The sequence below is a fragment of the Aethina tumida genome, chromosome 7, assembly GCF_024364675.1.
Source record: "Aethina tumida isolate Nest 87 chromosome 7, icAetTumi1.1, whole genome shotgun sequence".
Classification (NCBI taxonomy): domain Eukaryota; kingdom Metazoa; phylum Arthropoda; class Insecta; order Coleoptera; family Nitidulidae; genus Aethina; species Aethina tumida.
In genome coordinates, this window is record NC_065441.1 from 17,980,957 (window position 1) to 17,997,068 (window position 16,112).

A 16,112-nucleotide genomic window follows, 5' to 3' on the forward strand; every position below is an offset into this window, starting at 1 on the left:
CATTCATACTAATGTTTTATGGTAATTTATCAGTAAATTAGTTGGATGTGTCACGTTGCAACATGAAACAACACTTGACAAATCGATCTTTCATTTATGTTTTATATAGTACAGAAATAACTGTAACGTGCTTTTGAAAGCTTCGATTTTTCACCAAATGACAGATTGAAGGTTTTATTATGATTTATTGTTCTTTTGATATTTTTCTGGTGAATATCTTTCAGTTTAGAAAAATTGATAATAATGAAATAACGATGATAATTACGTGTTTTGTATGAACCACGAAAACAAATCAATAATGGCAATAGCGTACTGAAACCATGAATTGGATGAGAAGAAGGTGGAACAATGTAAACGTAGGTAGTAGATTTTAGCAGGTTAAACACGTTGTTTTGGAATTTGGGCGCGCTCGAAGCGAAGCGACCTTAGTACAAATTTAATTGGCAATGTTGTTAGTGTAAAACTACATCCATCCATTAAATCACTTTGCTCATATTTCGGTCCGACTTCCGTGTGTGTATTCCGCCCGCAGGTAATTACATTAATTTCCGCAACTGCCGAAAATAACTCGATGTGAATATTCCATCGACATCGACCCAGAATGGTCCAGGTATGGCTCACTTAATTCAATTGAAACTTTCAATTAGAATTTCATTAATTGTGCACTTTATGGACTTGTTTGTGTAATAGGGAAAATTTAATTTCGTCTTTGGTTAAAATTCAATTCGAAATATTTGTAAGAAGAATATTATAAGCATTAATACATGTATAAATAGTGAATAGGAATTTAGCAGTATCATTTTTTGGAGAGAGTGATATATTAATAATGAAGAACATCCAGACCGCATTAACCGCAATTTCTTACTAATTTTCGAAGAAGATAAAATATAAGATTTATTTACACACAGTTAAAAGTCAATAGTGACCTGTCCATGAATTAAATCAATTATCGAGTATTTTCATTAATTTTATGATCGTTTCGGTAAATTAAAAAGCAGTTGCCCGCAGAAGCTACACGGAGCCGGCAGAACTTGTTGCTATAGTGACGTTACATCATATTGAGTCCTTTGTTGTAACTTTGCGGAATTTAATAAGACAAAGCCATACGTATTCTATTAAAACCATTTATCGAACAGTCACCAACAATTGGCATGTTTGATTCAGGTTACAAACTGATGACTGTCCATTGTTTTATTCAGTCCGCAAATTCACACATCGTCGCACTAAATTCGCTGCGTTTGCGTTTGCATGTTTGTTTGTATGTGCTCGCCCCGCTTTTAGAGGATTGTGTTTTCGAATGAAATACAGTCGGTTCACTCCGATTGGGAAGATATCTATGTTGTGTATGCACTTTTTATGTCACCGATTTAATTAAAATCATATCCACTTTCCTTCTCTCTTGGTCTGTTCTATTAAACCACTTCCTTTCGATAAACAAAGAATACTATTTAAATTGTTGTTTATGTGTACATTGGAAATGGTTTTTATAAATATTGGATTTTTTAAAACCTCGCTTACAAAAACAACAGAATCATTTAATAAATACTCTTTTATTGTCCATAAAATTAATGAGTGTTATTACATTTAGCAAAATTGTATTTTCCTCGTAAAAATTGTTCGGTTTTATTCCATTTTCAACACCATTAGACTATAAATTACTGATTTATCTAAATAAAAGCTAAATAAATCATGACAAAACCAAATAAAAGTTTATAATTCATTCTTCTTGTTATCAATATGTTTAAATAACGGTGAATAAAAAAGTAATAAATACATCATGTTTAAAAATGTAATCAAAAACACGTTACGTAGGTCATTGTCGGGAAAAATGATCCACTAATTGTAAAATCAATGTGATTCAGAGGTGCGGTTCATATTCTACGATTTATTGCTGAGGTAACGAACTGAACTCATTTTCTGGCGTTAATAATTTTATTTAAATTTAACTTGTATTAAATTTGTTAATAATAATTAGAATATTTATGTACAATTAAATGCCGTTATACAAATAACATAAACATGTGTGTCACAACAATAATTAATTTTCATGAGCAACGAAGAAAACACAAATATTTTCTAGTAAAACGAAAGCTAGAAAATAGTTAAAGATAGTCCGTGTCTAAAAGGACCAAACACACATTAGGAACGAACTCGAGGTCCAATAGCTTTAGTTTGATCTAAAAGTTTGTGTTTAGCGTGCAATATTGAAACTCGCTTAACTTTCGTATTTTATTCCATGTTTGATGATCTTGCTTTATTTTATCTTTTCATTAAAAACTTGTTTATTTACTTGTTTCTGATCCTGAACTCCAAACTACCAAACTTATTTTAACGATTAGCATCTAGGACATGTTTTAACATCTATTGTTATTATTTTTGTTATTATCTCTGCACAGTAAATTCTAAATACAACAATGATAAAAAGAAATGAATTTAAGTCAAATCCAATTTTAATAAAAAAACGTTTGGACGACATTATTTACACAATGTCTGAGTTTCATCACAAGTTCGGCATTATTAAGACAAGTGAAGTAATCAGGTACAAAAATAAACTTGTCACACCTACATGTGTAGCCAATTTCGATGCCATCATATTAAATAATAGAACTAACATTTGAATAACCTCGATATTTCCAAGCGTTTCCGTCATCGTAAAAATAAACGCTACATTCCTATTTTATTGTTTTATTGTGTAAGCACATTTTATAATCAAACATTCATTTGCAGGTAAATTCGGCAATAAAACACGCGCCCCATTACCAATGTTGATCGGCGTGAAATGAAAAAATGCATTAAATTTCAAGATTATCCATTGAAAATAAATTGGAAGACAACGCGGCCGAATAAATCTAAATTGTCAATTTTGTGGCTTTTATTCAGACACAGTTAGGAAAATAGAAATGCCCAATCCAGGCATAATTTATAACATAACATTTTGAGCTACGATAATATTTTGTCATTTTATATTTTATTATTGGAATGCCCTTTTAACTTAAATTTTCTCTCACTCTTACTAAGTTACATACAAATGCACTTAATCTTATGCAAGATTATTTTTCAGAAAGAGTTTTAATCTATTCTACGTAACTGTGTCATCTCAAAGTATACTTTTGACATCTCTACTTCGTATTAATAGAAATTATTATTTTATTTCGTAAATTATATTGTCTATTTTAAAACAATATGTTAAAATGTTTTTATCTAAATGTCTGTTTTAAATCATTTCACTAAAAATCCATGATTAAATACGAATGAGTCGTTAAGATGACGCCATCAGAATCAGGTGAGTTTATTGAAATTTTATTCAATCTTGAAAACCATTAAACATAGTTCCAAGCATAAGAAATCAAATAAAAAACGACACCATCTTTGAAAACAAATATAATTTCATGTTTCTATTGGTCTTTTTATACAATGAACAAACAAAATTTAACGTTCCGCAGTTGTTTGCAACTCCTTGCTACCAACGACAATTAAATCCCAGTAGAGAAACTGTTTATACAATCCTTGTGCATCGACATCACCAGGAAGAGTTCAACCCTCGCCCACTCGAAAATTCCTCAAGGAGTGTGTGTTTTCTTGGCGAACAGTTACGTTAAGTTAGTTTACAGCAGTAAATTACCCATTGTCATTTTAGAAATTTATTCGTGTGTACAAGGTATGTTATTGAAAAAGTACATATTTGTTCCCTTTATTCATTGTTAGTTGTTTCCGGCACGAAACGGGTGGAATATCTCCCGAACATTATGTACCGTGTTCCTGCACTTCCCCAGAAATGCGCTTTATTTGCAAGGTTTAAATTAGAGTTTGCAACAATCCCACTAATCTATTAATCACCATGAGCGAGTGATAATGAAATTCCTTGGGATTCCGGACGATACGGAACGTAAAAATAGTTTATTCTCGTTTATGTTTAAATTCAATCGGTCTAATTACATAGAATTATTATGTGGCACGTTTGAGTTGAATGTCGTGAACACTTATAGAATCATTGGTTTAAAAATGTTGATTCTACTGATTTCTGTTAAATCTAATGTATTTAAAAACCGATGATCTAAAATATATTTTAATTGAAATTTATTTTTTTGCAGCAAAAGTTTGACAGTAATCCATTTTCATCAGACTTTGAAACAAAGTAATCTTATAATCTCACGGAGTAAATGTCCATAAAAACTTTTTTGTACTAAAAACTCTAATTAAAAATGTAAACATTTTTTTATTTGCTCATTTTAGATAGTATCCTGTTTGAGTTGATACTTTACGTTACTAAAAGAACTTAATTAAGAAATCTCCTATGTCCTATGAAAAAATGCGGATAATTAAAGGACTTTTTAGGAATTTATTGTGTACTAATTAATTATTGTTTCGTATATTTCGCACTAATTAACAAATCATTAAATATCTATATCGACTGAAATATAACAAGTCAATAAGGTTTTTGTGCCTGGTTCAATTCTTTGAAATAATATAAAAGTTGGTGTGTGGAAAAAAAATAAATATATATATGTAAAACACGAAGAGAAACTACACATGCATAGATGATAAAACAATAGATACGAAGCATGAACCCAGCAACTAAATACAATTGTTTGCATATTTCTATGTGAAGCCGTAATATTCATACGAGTAAACATTGAAGAGGTTTCCGCCGATGCGAAATAAACGGAACCTTTAAACATACCTACACTGAAATCCACACGTTCGACAACAACTGAATATTTGAATAAAAGTTTTTAACACAAGCCGGCCAGAAATACTGCAACCTATTCAAATTGAAAAATATACTATAGACAAATAATAATAAACGTTACTTTCCGATGGGCCCTGTAATTTAAAAGAACCCTTTTCCACAAGATATTTGTTAAAATTAACTTTTTTGTGATTGAAGGGAGTCCTTCAAGACAGAACAAAAGTACGAGAGCGTACAGAAGGATGGCGAAGAGACACAAAGAATGGAACCACAATAGAAAAAGTTTTAAGACAGACTTTCCTGGCTGAATAGTCGGTGACCTGTAATCGGAGGTCACACACTCAGAACTGGAAACTGTCAAGAAACTGAAACTTTTACGATATACATTCTTTTTTAATCTTCTGTATCCGAGGAAAATGTACTGGGACCGATGTTGAGTAAAGAAGTTTCAAGTGAACTTTAAAAATGCATTCAACTAATTTTCCGGTTTGGTTGGATCACTATCGAGTTAGGTGGGAACAGACAATCAATAAATGTTTAAAGATGCTGAAATGTGTTGTTGGTTTATCCCCCTAAAAGTATTGTATTGATCGTTTTCAACGCAGCAAGTTTATCTGCATTCGAATTAAAATATGGTAATGGTTTGTGAGGCACGAGATCTCGATAAAAATCCCGTGTTGTCCTCGACTTGTGGGACTCTTATTCGGGAATCTTATTTGAATATTATAAAACCTTGCATTGAAGATAGGTAAAACTATTTCAGTTTCGTCCGTTTTTCTTTCTTTATCAATCGTTTAATGGAAGTTGCGGAAACTTGAAACGAAATTTGCAACCCCCGTGCAAGCAACAAAAAAATATGTACAATTTGGTTGAATGATGAAGTTTGTTTAAAGTACTAACAACATACTTTTTTTCTTTAAATTTTTATAAACCACTCACAAATTAGTTGCGAAATTCAGGGCAGTTTAAATTTTGTGGTAGATCATAAATTTTATTTAGATACCTATAAAATCGCTGCAAAGGAGAGTAAACGTTTAATTTTTTGGATATTTATGAAATTTTAATACTTTGTATGAAACTCTTATAACCCCAAGTATAATTTTAATTGCAGTTCCTATTCATTAGGAGGTTATTGCCGCAACATTAATGAACTTTTTTTATCGGCCAATATTACGATAACTATAACAATACGACATAATTTCAAAAGCTTGTTCAAGATTGAATAACCTTAATAAAATATGATTTACAACTATTTGCCATCGGCATCAAATCCATTGTATTTCATTTAATCAACGAGAAAATATTGTTTTAGTAAAGAATCATTTTCATTGTGAACAGCTTCCAACAAATCTAATAAAAATGTTGGTGACAGTAACAGATTGAATTACTTAACAGAAAATATTTTCATAACTACTCGACTCCGTTTTTATATCGAAATTAAAACTGTCTCGTTTATGAAAATAAGCTGCTTCTGCTTTCTTTCCGAACCAGCTAATTGTATTTAATTAAATACAATGAATCTCCGCTTTTAATTTAACGCAAACAACATAAAAGAAATAAATGGCTCTTAGCCAAGTTCTCTTCTTCAGTGAAAGCCGGGATCGTTATAGAGCGATGCGTTTGTCGGAAAAAATGAAAAATTTATTGCTTACGATTACGTTTAGGAATTAAGAAAAATGGCAATTAGTACTTCAGACTGAAGAACTTTATTAGTTGTGGAAGATTTAAATGTACTGTGAACGGGAGAATTTTAATTAAAATGTCTCGGTAAAATTTAAACTTAGGTTAATGCGGCGTTTTCAACCTCGTCTACCGTAATTTCATATTGTGCCGATTTCATTCCGTTTCAGGTTTTTCGCGAGGAAGGAATATTCAAAGCTGCAGATTAAAATGAACTTTTATTCCAGATAAAAAAGAGTAATGTCAACTTGATTTATTGTGGCAGTGAATTAGAATAACAAATTAATCTCAAATAGACTTCAGAATACAGAAACTGTTACAGTATTTAGAATTATTTTGTTCAAATACAAACATTAAAATCTTTTGAACAAAGTTTGTACTTGAACCATCTGTACAAATTATAAACAGCCGAGAGCTTTATTTTAAGAGTTTCGGCGCACTTACTCTACATGAACGGTTTTATAAAGACCCTTAACGGTAACTATTAAATCTACTTGAGCTTTGTAAGTTGCTTTTCAAGTTTTGACAACATCCATTAAATACCCGATAGAGAGAACAAATCGAATGGCGCTGAAATTATCAGTTATAATTAATGTCTAGTTTTCAGGATTAAAATTTTTCTTCTGTCAAATATAATACAATAAGTAATTTGGAGGTTAATTAGGAATTATATTTGTTATATATTGAGTGTTATTGAACGGTTCAATTTATTTGTAAAAAGATTGTCCCACATTAGTACTTTTTCTAAGGGTACATCTAAGAAGATTACAAGGGGACCTTCGATTACAGATTATCATTCATTGAAACAGAAAAGTCTACGTAAAATCTTTTTCGATTGTGGTTTCATTTTTTATAGTTCCTCGTTCTTTTTGTGTTATTCAACGTGTATCCTGCATTTTTGTTCATTTCTTGAAAAGCTCTTTTTCCAAGAGAAAAAAATTTTACTCATCTATTTTTATTAATAACAATGGTAAATAAAAAGTTTTGTTTCTAATCATTCAATTTTCCTAGTTATAATTTCCGTATTTGAAGAAAACATCATAAGTTCTTCATTTAGAAAAACAGCCACTTTTATCTTCCATCTTTAATAAATGCAGATATTTCGCGAAATAAAATCGGTGTGCCGTGATTCATTTCAATCAATATCCACAGTCGGACGGTAAAAATAAACTCCGTCCGTTTATTTACAGTCGGCAGTTTCTGCGGGGGTTGAATCTGGAAATAAAAGGGAGAAGGGCCGAAGGACCGTTGATTTATGACCACGGCCCGATAACACGTTCATTGCCCGGAGCCATACGAACATTTATCAGCGTTAGCTACGTAGTTCGGTTTGGTGGCTGTAAACTTAACATAAACGCGATTCAGTTGCTTTACACTCGTTAAACACATCATTACGCTACTTGTAAATAAATAGTTGTCGGTGCGGTTAAAAATCGACTTTTAACTGCTGCTGAATTAACTCGATTCTATTTCACTGCCGTCTGTTGAATTGTCCAGAAACGGTCGTTTAAAATTAAAACTATGCATTATCACTTTTTATTTTATTTTTATTTGTCAAATCAAAAACTTATCAACAAATTGAACAGATCTCGAAAAACAGCCATAAATCAAGCTCTTTCGGCAAACTTCTTGTTTCAAGTAAACCTGAATTTTATCCAAGTTATGAATGGGTTGGATGATTGCCAGTCGCATACATTTGTAAATTGTGTAATAAATTACAACAAATTAAGGATTCGCCGGGATCATAAATTCTTACTTTTATTCGATTTTCTGAACTTCCTTGCAAAAGTGTCTCTTAAGGGAAGGTAGGTGTGTAGAAATATTCTTCAACTAAAATTCATTAGTCAAGCTTTTCTGGTTAATCTCAAACGCTTTCGATTATCTTGTATCTAAATACAGATACAAAAATATACAGTGGCAACAGTTGAGTCGTTGAGTAAACTACTTGAAACTAGATTTAAAAATTAAAATTAATCGAAGGATTTTAAATAACTGAGTTATTTCAGTTTAATGAAACAACTTGATTGAAACACGAATCAGTTTTTAGTAGAAAAGGTTAATGAAATGTAAAATTTATTTATGCAATACAGAACATGGAGGGACAATTATTCTATGTAATTTAATCCGTCAGATTTCACGCAATATTTATTTGACAGGTTCGTGTCATCTCAATTAGGAAACAAGATTATTTGCACAGGCGGGTATTGCTTTTTGCCCGCACTTCCTTTGTCAACAGATATCCAGATGTCCGGTATTGTGAGAAAAACGTAACAAATGCTCGGAACGTGTTGTGTGTGTGTGTAGGAAAAGCGAGAAAACTGTGATAGGATAATCGTATCTCTCGTCCGATTTTTCACGCCTCAACTTGAACTAAGTATTTCGGTCGTTATCGTTATAAATGAAAGGATATCACATACGTTTTTTCTCGCTTTTCTGAGGAGAGAATTCCATTTTACGCGACGGGTATATATTTTATTTCCATCATGAAATATTGTTTTAAACCATGAAAAATGTCGTTCAAGTCGAGACACAGTCCTAAGTGCTTCCGGAACTGCACGTCTACCTTAATTCTTCCGACGAAATACTCACCATATATGAAAGTAACATTTACCTGTAACACAAAAAACAGAAGATTACACAGATGTATATTGAATTAAGTTGTACAAACAAGCACGGATGATGGATATGAATCTAATAATCGCATCACACGCTCTATTTTTCATGTGGTAAATTGTTCTTTGCCGTGGGATGATTTGGGTTTTACTTTGATATTTAGGGGATTGCTTCCACCGACTGGATACAGAAAAGGTCTCGACAGATAATATGGGATACAGATGAAAATTATACGCACTATTATGTGGAAATGTGCACACCTTATTCATTTGACGAATTTTACTCCCCTTCGACATGAATCTAGAACGGGTCCGTCCATATTCTCCTATTAAATGTTTAACGGAGCCTCTCGGAGCTCACGTACACCGAAATGTTCCCCGTAATTACGTTACCCGGTCCAAAATTAATAACATTCCGTTTATTGTGCGGCATCGTGGAATTATGCAAACGAAGTATTCAAGAACAACTGTGCGCATTATTATCCCAATTTGCGGTAGTCGTGAACTGCTCGCCAGGTACCAGTTTTGAACTGGTAAAGAGTAATAACACTTTTTGCTGAAACATAACGCGATTGTGTGACTCCCACAGCTTGGCACAGCCATGCCAGCCATGCCAGCCATGCCAACTGACCCTCTTGTAGTATGCATTGCGAGGTAAACGACCTTACGGCGCTGGCGACATGCATCTGCACTGATACTTATACCAACCAACTATACTTGCTTCGCCTTATTACTTATTATTATTGATTTTTGCGAAAGCGACGCCAACCAAACGTCGCCGTCCAACCAACACGAACGAACAACGAACGATGCAAACGTTCCACGGTTCGATCAGACTTTTGGGAAGTTGCCGCTCTTATTAGAATCAGTCTCGATCATCATAACTCAATCAAATTAAATCTACAATTGCTCTACTTAAGTTGAATATATCAATGTATTGTTAGGCAAGATTACCGATCTAGCTTTCTGCCTGTACCTAATAAATCCTTAATTAATAACAGAACAAATATCAACGAACTTATTCAGGTCACACACATATCGTGTTGACAATCAACACGACTATTTTCATTTTGTTTGTGTGTACGGTAAATTTGATCCATAACTAATCGACTTATTCATTTCATCAGGACAAAGAATCAGTTTAGTAATTACAAATGAAAATCTTTTTAATGAAGGCAGTTACTTTACATCATTTCCATTAGCTAAAACTTACGTAATCAACTCAAACATGAAACTTCGAAAATTCATTACTAGAAATAAGCATGTGAATAGAACGTGCATATAAAGTAAATTAATTAATAAAGGTTTTAGAGCATTTTTTACGACTTAATTTCAGTCAGTAATCGATATCCTAGACATCTTTAAACTGTTATTGATATCCTATAATCAAATATAATGTTATTAAATAAAGATTTTTTTATTTTAGTGTGTATTAGCGTTAGTACAAAATGATCCAGTTCAAGTGTATCCTATGTGGACGGCACAATTGGCTGTCTGACGTAACGTCTAATGTAATAAAATTCGTTAATCAAGAACCAAGGCTGTTTATTCTGTATTTAATCACAAAATACTGGATCCTGGATTTCCTTTAAAACATACATAAATTGAAAATGAATAGTCATTATCCATCACTTTATCCACAATATTTTGGAATAATTACAAAAATTTTATTCATACAAACTTATAAAAAGTTAAACAAGAGAACAGAAGCCATTTATACAAATTTGTATTTGTATTCCAATGGGAAATGTTTTTCTCGCGTCCTTTAATTCTCTAATAATATCCTTATGAATATTTATGCACTCAGTTATAAATATTAATTGAAATGGCCACAAATTTAATATGAAATATTCGTCCGATTGCCCGCCAAACATAGATTATTCTATATTAACAATATTATAGCGGAAGGCTCGTGCTTAATGATGCTTTATTGCATTTTCAAATCCGTGCCATTTAGATAAACTTTTGCAAGCCAAGTTCTGCAGGTCGCTTTCGGTAATGGAAAATATTAATTACATAGGTCAAAGGTTTTGTTCTGGCTGTTAATGCCTGTGTCGTTTTTGAATGTTTGACCCACATCATTGGGAAAACGCTCAGGAATATTAAAATACTCAAAGAATTGGACCAGCTCGAAAACTTGTATCGTTTTCATAAATAAACTGGACAAGGAAAATGATGCTCATAAAAAATTACACTCTATTAAATAATTTCCTCTCTTAATTATAAAGTGACTGACTGAATGGAATTTAGAAATGCGACTTGAATGTATGATTTTTAAATTATCGCATACATACTAGAGTATATGCAATTCTGGTCATTTTAAATCGAGAATTTTAAGATATTCAACTCTTCAACAATTGTAGCACAGATTACATCTAATCTAATCTGCCATTCTGTGTGGTCAAACATTAATGCTGAAAAACATTGTTCATTGGACAAAATGAATTGCTAAAACAATAATCTTCTGCCATAAATTGTCTTTTCCATATTGATGCTAATTTTTCGCGCAGTTGTTAAGAGAACACGGTACACGTCGCAAAGGTCAACGAAATATAACACCACAAACATGAGGTTGCCAAGAGCCTCATGAAATCGTTGTGACAGCACTTGCGTACTGATTAACGGCTACTTAAATGCAATAAAAGTGCACTTATAGTTTTGGACTTGGATACCATTTTGAAATATTAAAACCCAAATGTGTATTTCACTTATTTATTTACATGTAATTTTCAATTAATCAGTCAATTACATTTAATTAAATTCAGTTTATTTAGATATAAAATAAATATTATACATTTAAAAGAATAATTTATAATAATAGGCTTATTTAGAATATATTTTAAATAATAATCAATAATAACGATAACGATTTCAATTTCCATAAAATGATCCACTCTGGAAAGTTAACTGTCTTAAGTAGAAATGTATTCTTCCAGAATTTTATCAAATTCTAGTATAATAGCTGCTTTAAATCAATTGTGGTGTAGATATAAGTGAACTAGATAATTCATCAATTTGGAACTAGTTTTATCAAATGGAAACAGATTATGACTGCGTAATTACCAATATATTTGGCTGTGAGACAAGTCGGATGGTAACTTTCTAATTACAATTAATACCCGAAACCTTCCAAAAATTGTATTAATTGAACATTATTATTATATTGTATTCATTTAAATTTTAAATTAAATTTTAATTAAATAATAGTCCAGAGCAAGCATAATTTTTTTGTGTAGTGAAAAAAATTCGACGTACGGCAAACTCCAAATTCGCGGTACAAAAAAACGACGTCTTTGTGTACACACACAAGCGAAATGCGTGGCCTGAATAAAGTATGAGAATACACACCACACCGGAATCAATATAAATTTGCATGATGAATTGAGCCAACACAATAGAACCAAAAGCTGTTGTTTTATTGGGTGAGCGAGCAACATTTTTTTCGTTTCGATACCACAAAGGTTATTATTTCTTCGTTTTTGGAAATGACTGCATCGGATAATTTTAATAAAAATAATTTTATAAATCCTGATCGCTTAACGAACGAAATATTCAACTTGTCATTATTTTTTATATGTATCAGACAAAGGATAAAAAAATTCTATGCAAATTATAATACGTATTCCGAAGTTCAGATTACAGAGCAGATTTCTTGGTCTATGGATTACGCATTGACCTGGTCATAATTCATCCGGGATAGGCTCGTTCGTTTTCCAGCTGACAACATTCGAAAGGTTTACAGCGATTGTAAGGTAACGTGAAAATCATTCGGTACTACCACATTATAAAAGTTGATCGGCGTCGTTAAAATGAAAAACGGTGGGTGCATTTCTCGAACTCTTTCTAAATCATTTAATTTAAAAGTCTCCCGAAAACGAAGAAAGCAGATTAAACAACTAGCGTGGATGTGATGTAATTACTTAACTGTCCTCTATTCCTTAAATGTAACAAAAAATCGATAGAGCAAGGTCACGAAGGAACCAGTCAACGTTTTGAACATTTCCAATATTAATTCATCAGCTTTCAGCGAAATACATTGCCAAATAAATTATCGGACATCCGTCAATAACCCAAACTCTCTCCCGTAAACTTAATACGCCTAAAGCGATGACGGAAAGTTAATTAACTAAATGGAAAAACCTCCTTCGACATTTACTGAAACTACTCTTGTAAAATATAATTTCCACTTAAAACTTTTGATTCCATTATTTTCGAAATTAATTCTTCGATTGATTTTCGTAAAGTTTGTGAGAAGCTTTTAAGTGAACGGAAGGAAAATATATAATCTGTGGAATATCGGGAGCTTTGAATAAACTTTGAAGAGAATACTTTTTTTTATTTTTTCCTGTTAAGAATGGGAAAATACCGAAATTTGTTGCGGACGTAGGTGGTTTCATTAATATTCTTTCCATGCATTTCCGGTACCAATCCTGATATAAGACGCGTTGCAAATTAATCAAGAAAAGACTTGGTTAAAATCAATTAAAATTATCAATTTATTTTTTAACTTATTAAATTAACCTAATTGCATTTATATTTAATATTTTACCGTGTTTCTTAAAATAGAGTGATGGTAACTAGTAACATTGGAAATGATTAAAGTCGACGACTTCACTTTGGATGAACAGAAAACAACCTAATATTAAAAGTTTTCTTTCTACGTTTTATAAAAAATTGTAACAGATTTACATCAGTCGTTAGAGATTCTAAAGAAATTTCAAACAATATTACATATAATCCAAAAATATTTCCAGGTCACTTTTATTACCAATGTTTTACATACTATTCAATTATTAGTATTTGAAATCTAGGCTTTTAAGTCAATCAAAAAATTAACATTTCTTTTCGTAACGTTTATAATTTCATATTCATATATAAATGCCATATTGCACTTAGGATATATTTTTATCATTTGTTATATTAGAAGTTAAGATAGACAGACAGAGAATTAGATTAGAAGTTAAAATAGAGAGAGAGAGACAAAGATGTTATTACTATAATACAAACAAAAATGAAATTTGAATTTGAAGATTTTTACAGTTTCAAATAAGTGTGCTGATTATAATACAACTTAAAACAACGTATAACACGCAAACAAAGGGCAAAAGCGGGACACATTCTGATGTTGAAAATATTCAATGTTTCTTTTAGATTCTGGTTTTTAAATTCCAGACATATCGATTTGAGAAGGTAAATTGTATGAATGGAAATGTGCTAATTCATTTTTCTTTCGTTTTTCCAGTCATGCCACATCGGACAAACTAAAAGCTATAAAAATGTAATAAATGGAACTTGATATCTTTTATGTATCTGTCGAGTCAAGAAATTTTTACATTTTTAAATATACCATGTAGACTTGGATTTAATTTCCAAATATATATCGTATTTCGAGATTGTTCTTGAAACCTAAAACGAATTAATTCGAAGCTGTTTTCATAAAAAATATCTATTTACGCTTAATTCAAAATATTATTGAAATAATTTAAATACTACTTTTTATTATTATAATCAAGTTTATTTCAGCAGATTAATCTGCTACAGAGATTAATTTAGGAAAAAAGGTGTTTGACTGTTACCTTTACAGACCATTACTTTTATAGTGCGTTTCTATTTCTTACTTTCAATTTGAAATTATATTATAGAGACAAGTATGTGAACAATTTTTTGATGCGTTTACAAAATCTTTAAAAAAAATATTCAAAATCAAAAAAATAATTGACAAATTTGTATTTTGTTAATTGTTAAATAAATTAAAAATAAAATAATTCATTTATTGCAACTGTAAAAATTTAGAATTTAGAAGATAAAAAATATTTTTATTATTTATATATTTACACAAAGTGTTAAAAAATGAAAAGTATTGTTTGTTCACTCTAACAATAGTTACATTTTTACGAATAAAACTAAAAACATCTCGAAAACTACTTACTTACACCTGTATTAATACCCTATGTTGTATAAACAAGTAACATTTATTTATTTTGCTTTCCACTCCGTCGCCTATATATTTTTTTAAGTCAATATCCTGTTAAAAGGATTTGCAGGTAAGGTGTTACGGTATTCCAGCAAGTTCAATAGTCAGTATATACATAATTAAGTCACCCCAAAACCAATTTAACCCCAGACAAGTTGGCGCCCAACAATATTCGCTTTGCGTGTGTCACTTTTATTTTAAACGGTGAATAAAGAACCACTTCTATATATGTTACAGTTCATTCATTGATTCTCGCAATTTTCGACTGAAATTCGTTCCCTTACAATGCAACTACCATCCTTGTCTATTTTAATTATTTTCATAATAGACGAACGTTTTTGATGGAACAAAAATCAATAAGAAAATTTGAATATCCAATTTGGGTTCGAAAGGGCTCTTAGTATTAACCTATGACATTTATCTTCACCTCGCCGACATGCATGCATAAAATTTTCGCAGCCTGTCACAAAATAAAAGAACACATCCCATGCCTGGAATCGATTGTCGGGGGATACGTCGGTCTGTCAGTATGAAAGGGTAAAACCATCAAATCGGAATAATTTTGGAATGCTGAGCCGGCAGATGTGCGACAAACTTTACCTGTAAACCGTAAACTGTAAACCTGATACAGGTGCGGCAATTGTGTGTGTGTGTGTGTGTCTGTTTATAATTAAAAAAAATAAACATATCTTGTCAAGTTGTAGATGCAAGTACTCCAGGTAGTTTATTAATTTTACTTTGACAGGACGTTGTGTTAAGAATGGAGCGTAGAATGAACGTAGTCAGATAGAAAGAAAAACCGTGAGTAAAAATCAATGTTACCGCATGTGAAACGATCGGGAAATTATTGAGCCGGCCGCGGACGTTCGACGCGGACCTACCTTTACTTGTGATAACGTCCCGCTAATGGCACAAATGATCGCAACCAATGTCGCAAATTGCAACATTTTGCCCCCTGTATTTTAATCACCACCTATGGTATAGTCACTGCACAGACACTACTTTATTCTCGTTGGGTGTATTCACGACTAACGAACAGCTCCACCTATGGTTGCCGTATCACGCATGCTCTGGCTTAGTCATCGCCGCGCCGCCGAAGGCCCCAATGCCCGATGCCCGATGCCCGATGCACTGTCTCCGTCTCTCCGTCTCTCCG

General features: G+C 31.9%; 1 protein-coding gene across 1 annotated transcript in view; it reads right to left on the minus strand.

Moving 5' to 3' along the window:
• The window catches only part of LOC109608969 (amyloid-beta-like protein), a 36,712-nt gene extending 20,600 nt beyond the window's left edge, over positions 1-16,112 (minus strand). Inside the window, exon 1 of the mRNA XM_020025535.2 lies at positions 15,838-16,112. Coding sequence (XP_019881094.1) covers positions 15,838-15,903 — 66 coding nt within the window. The 5' untranslated portion in view covers positions 15,904-16,112. The remainder of the gene's footprint in view (positions 1-15,837) is intronic.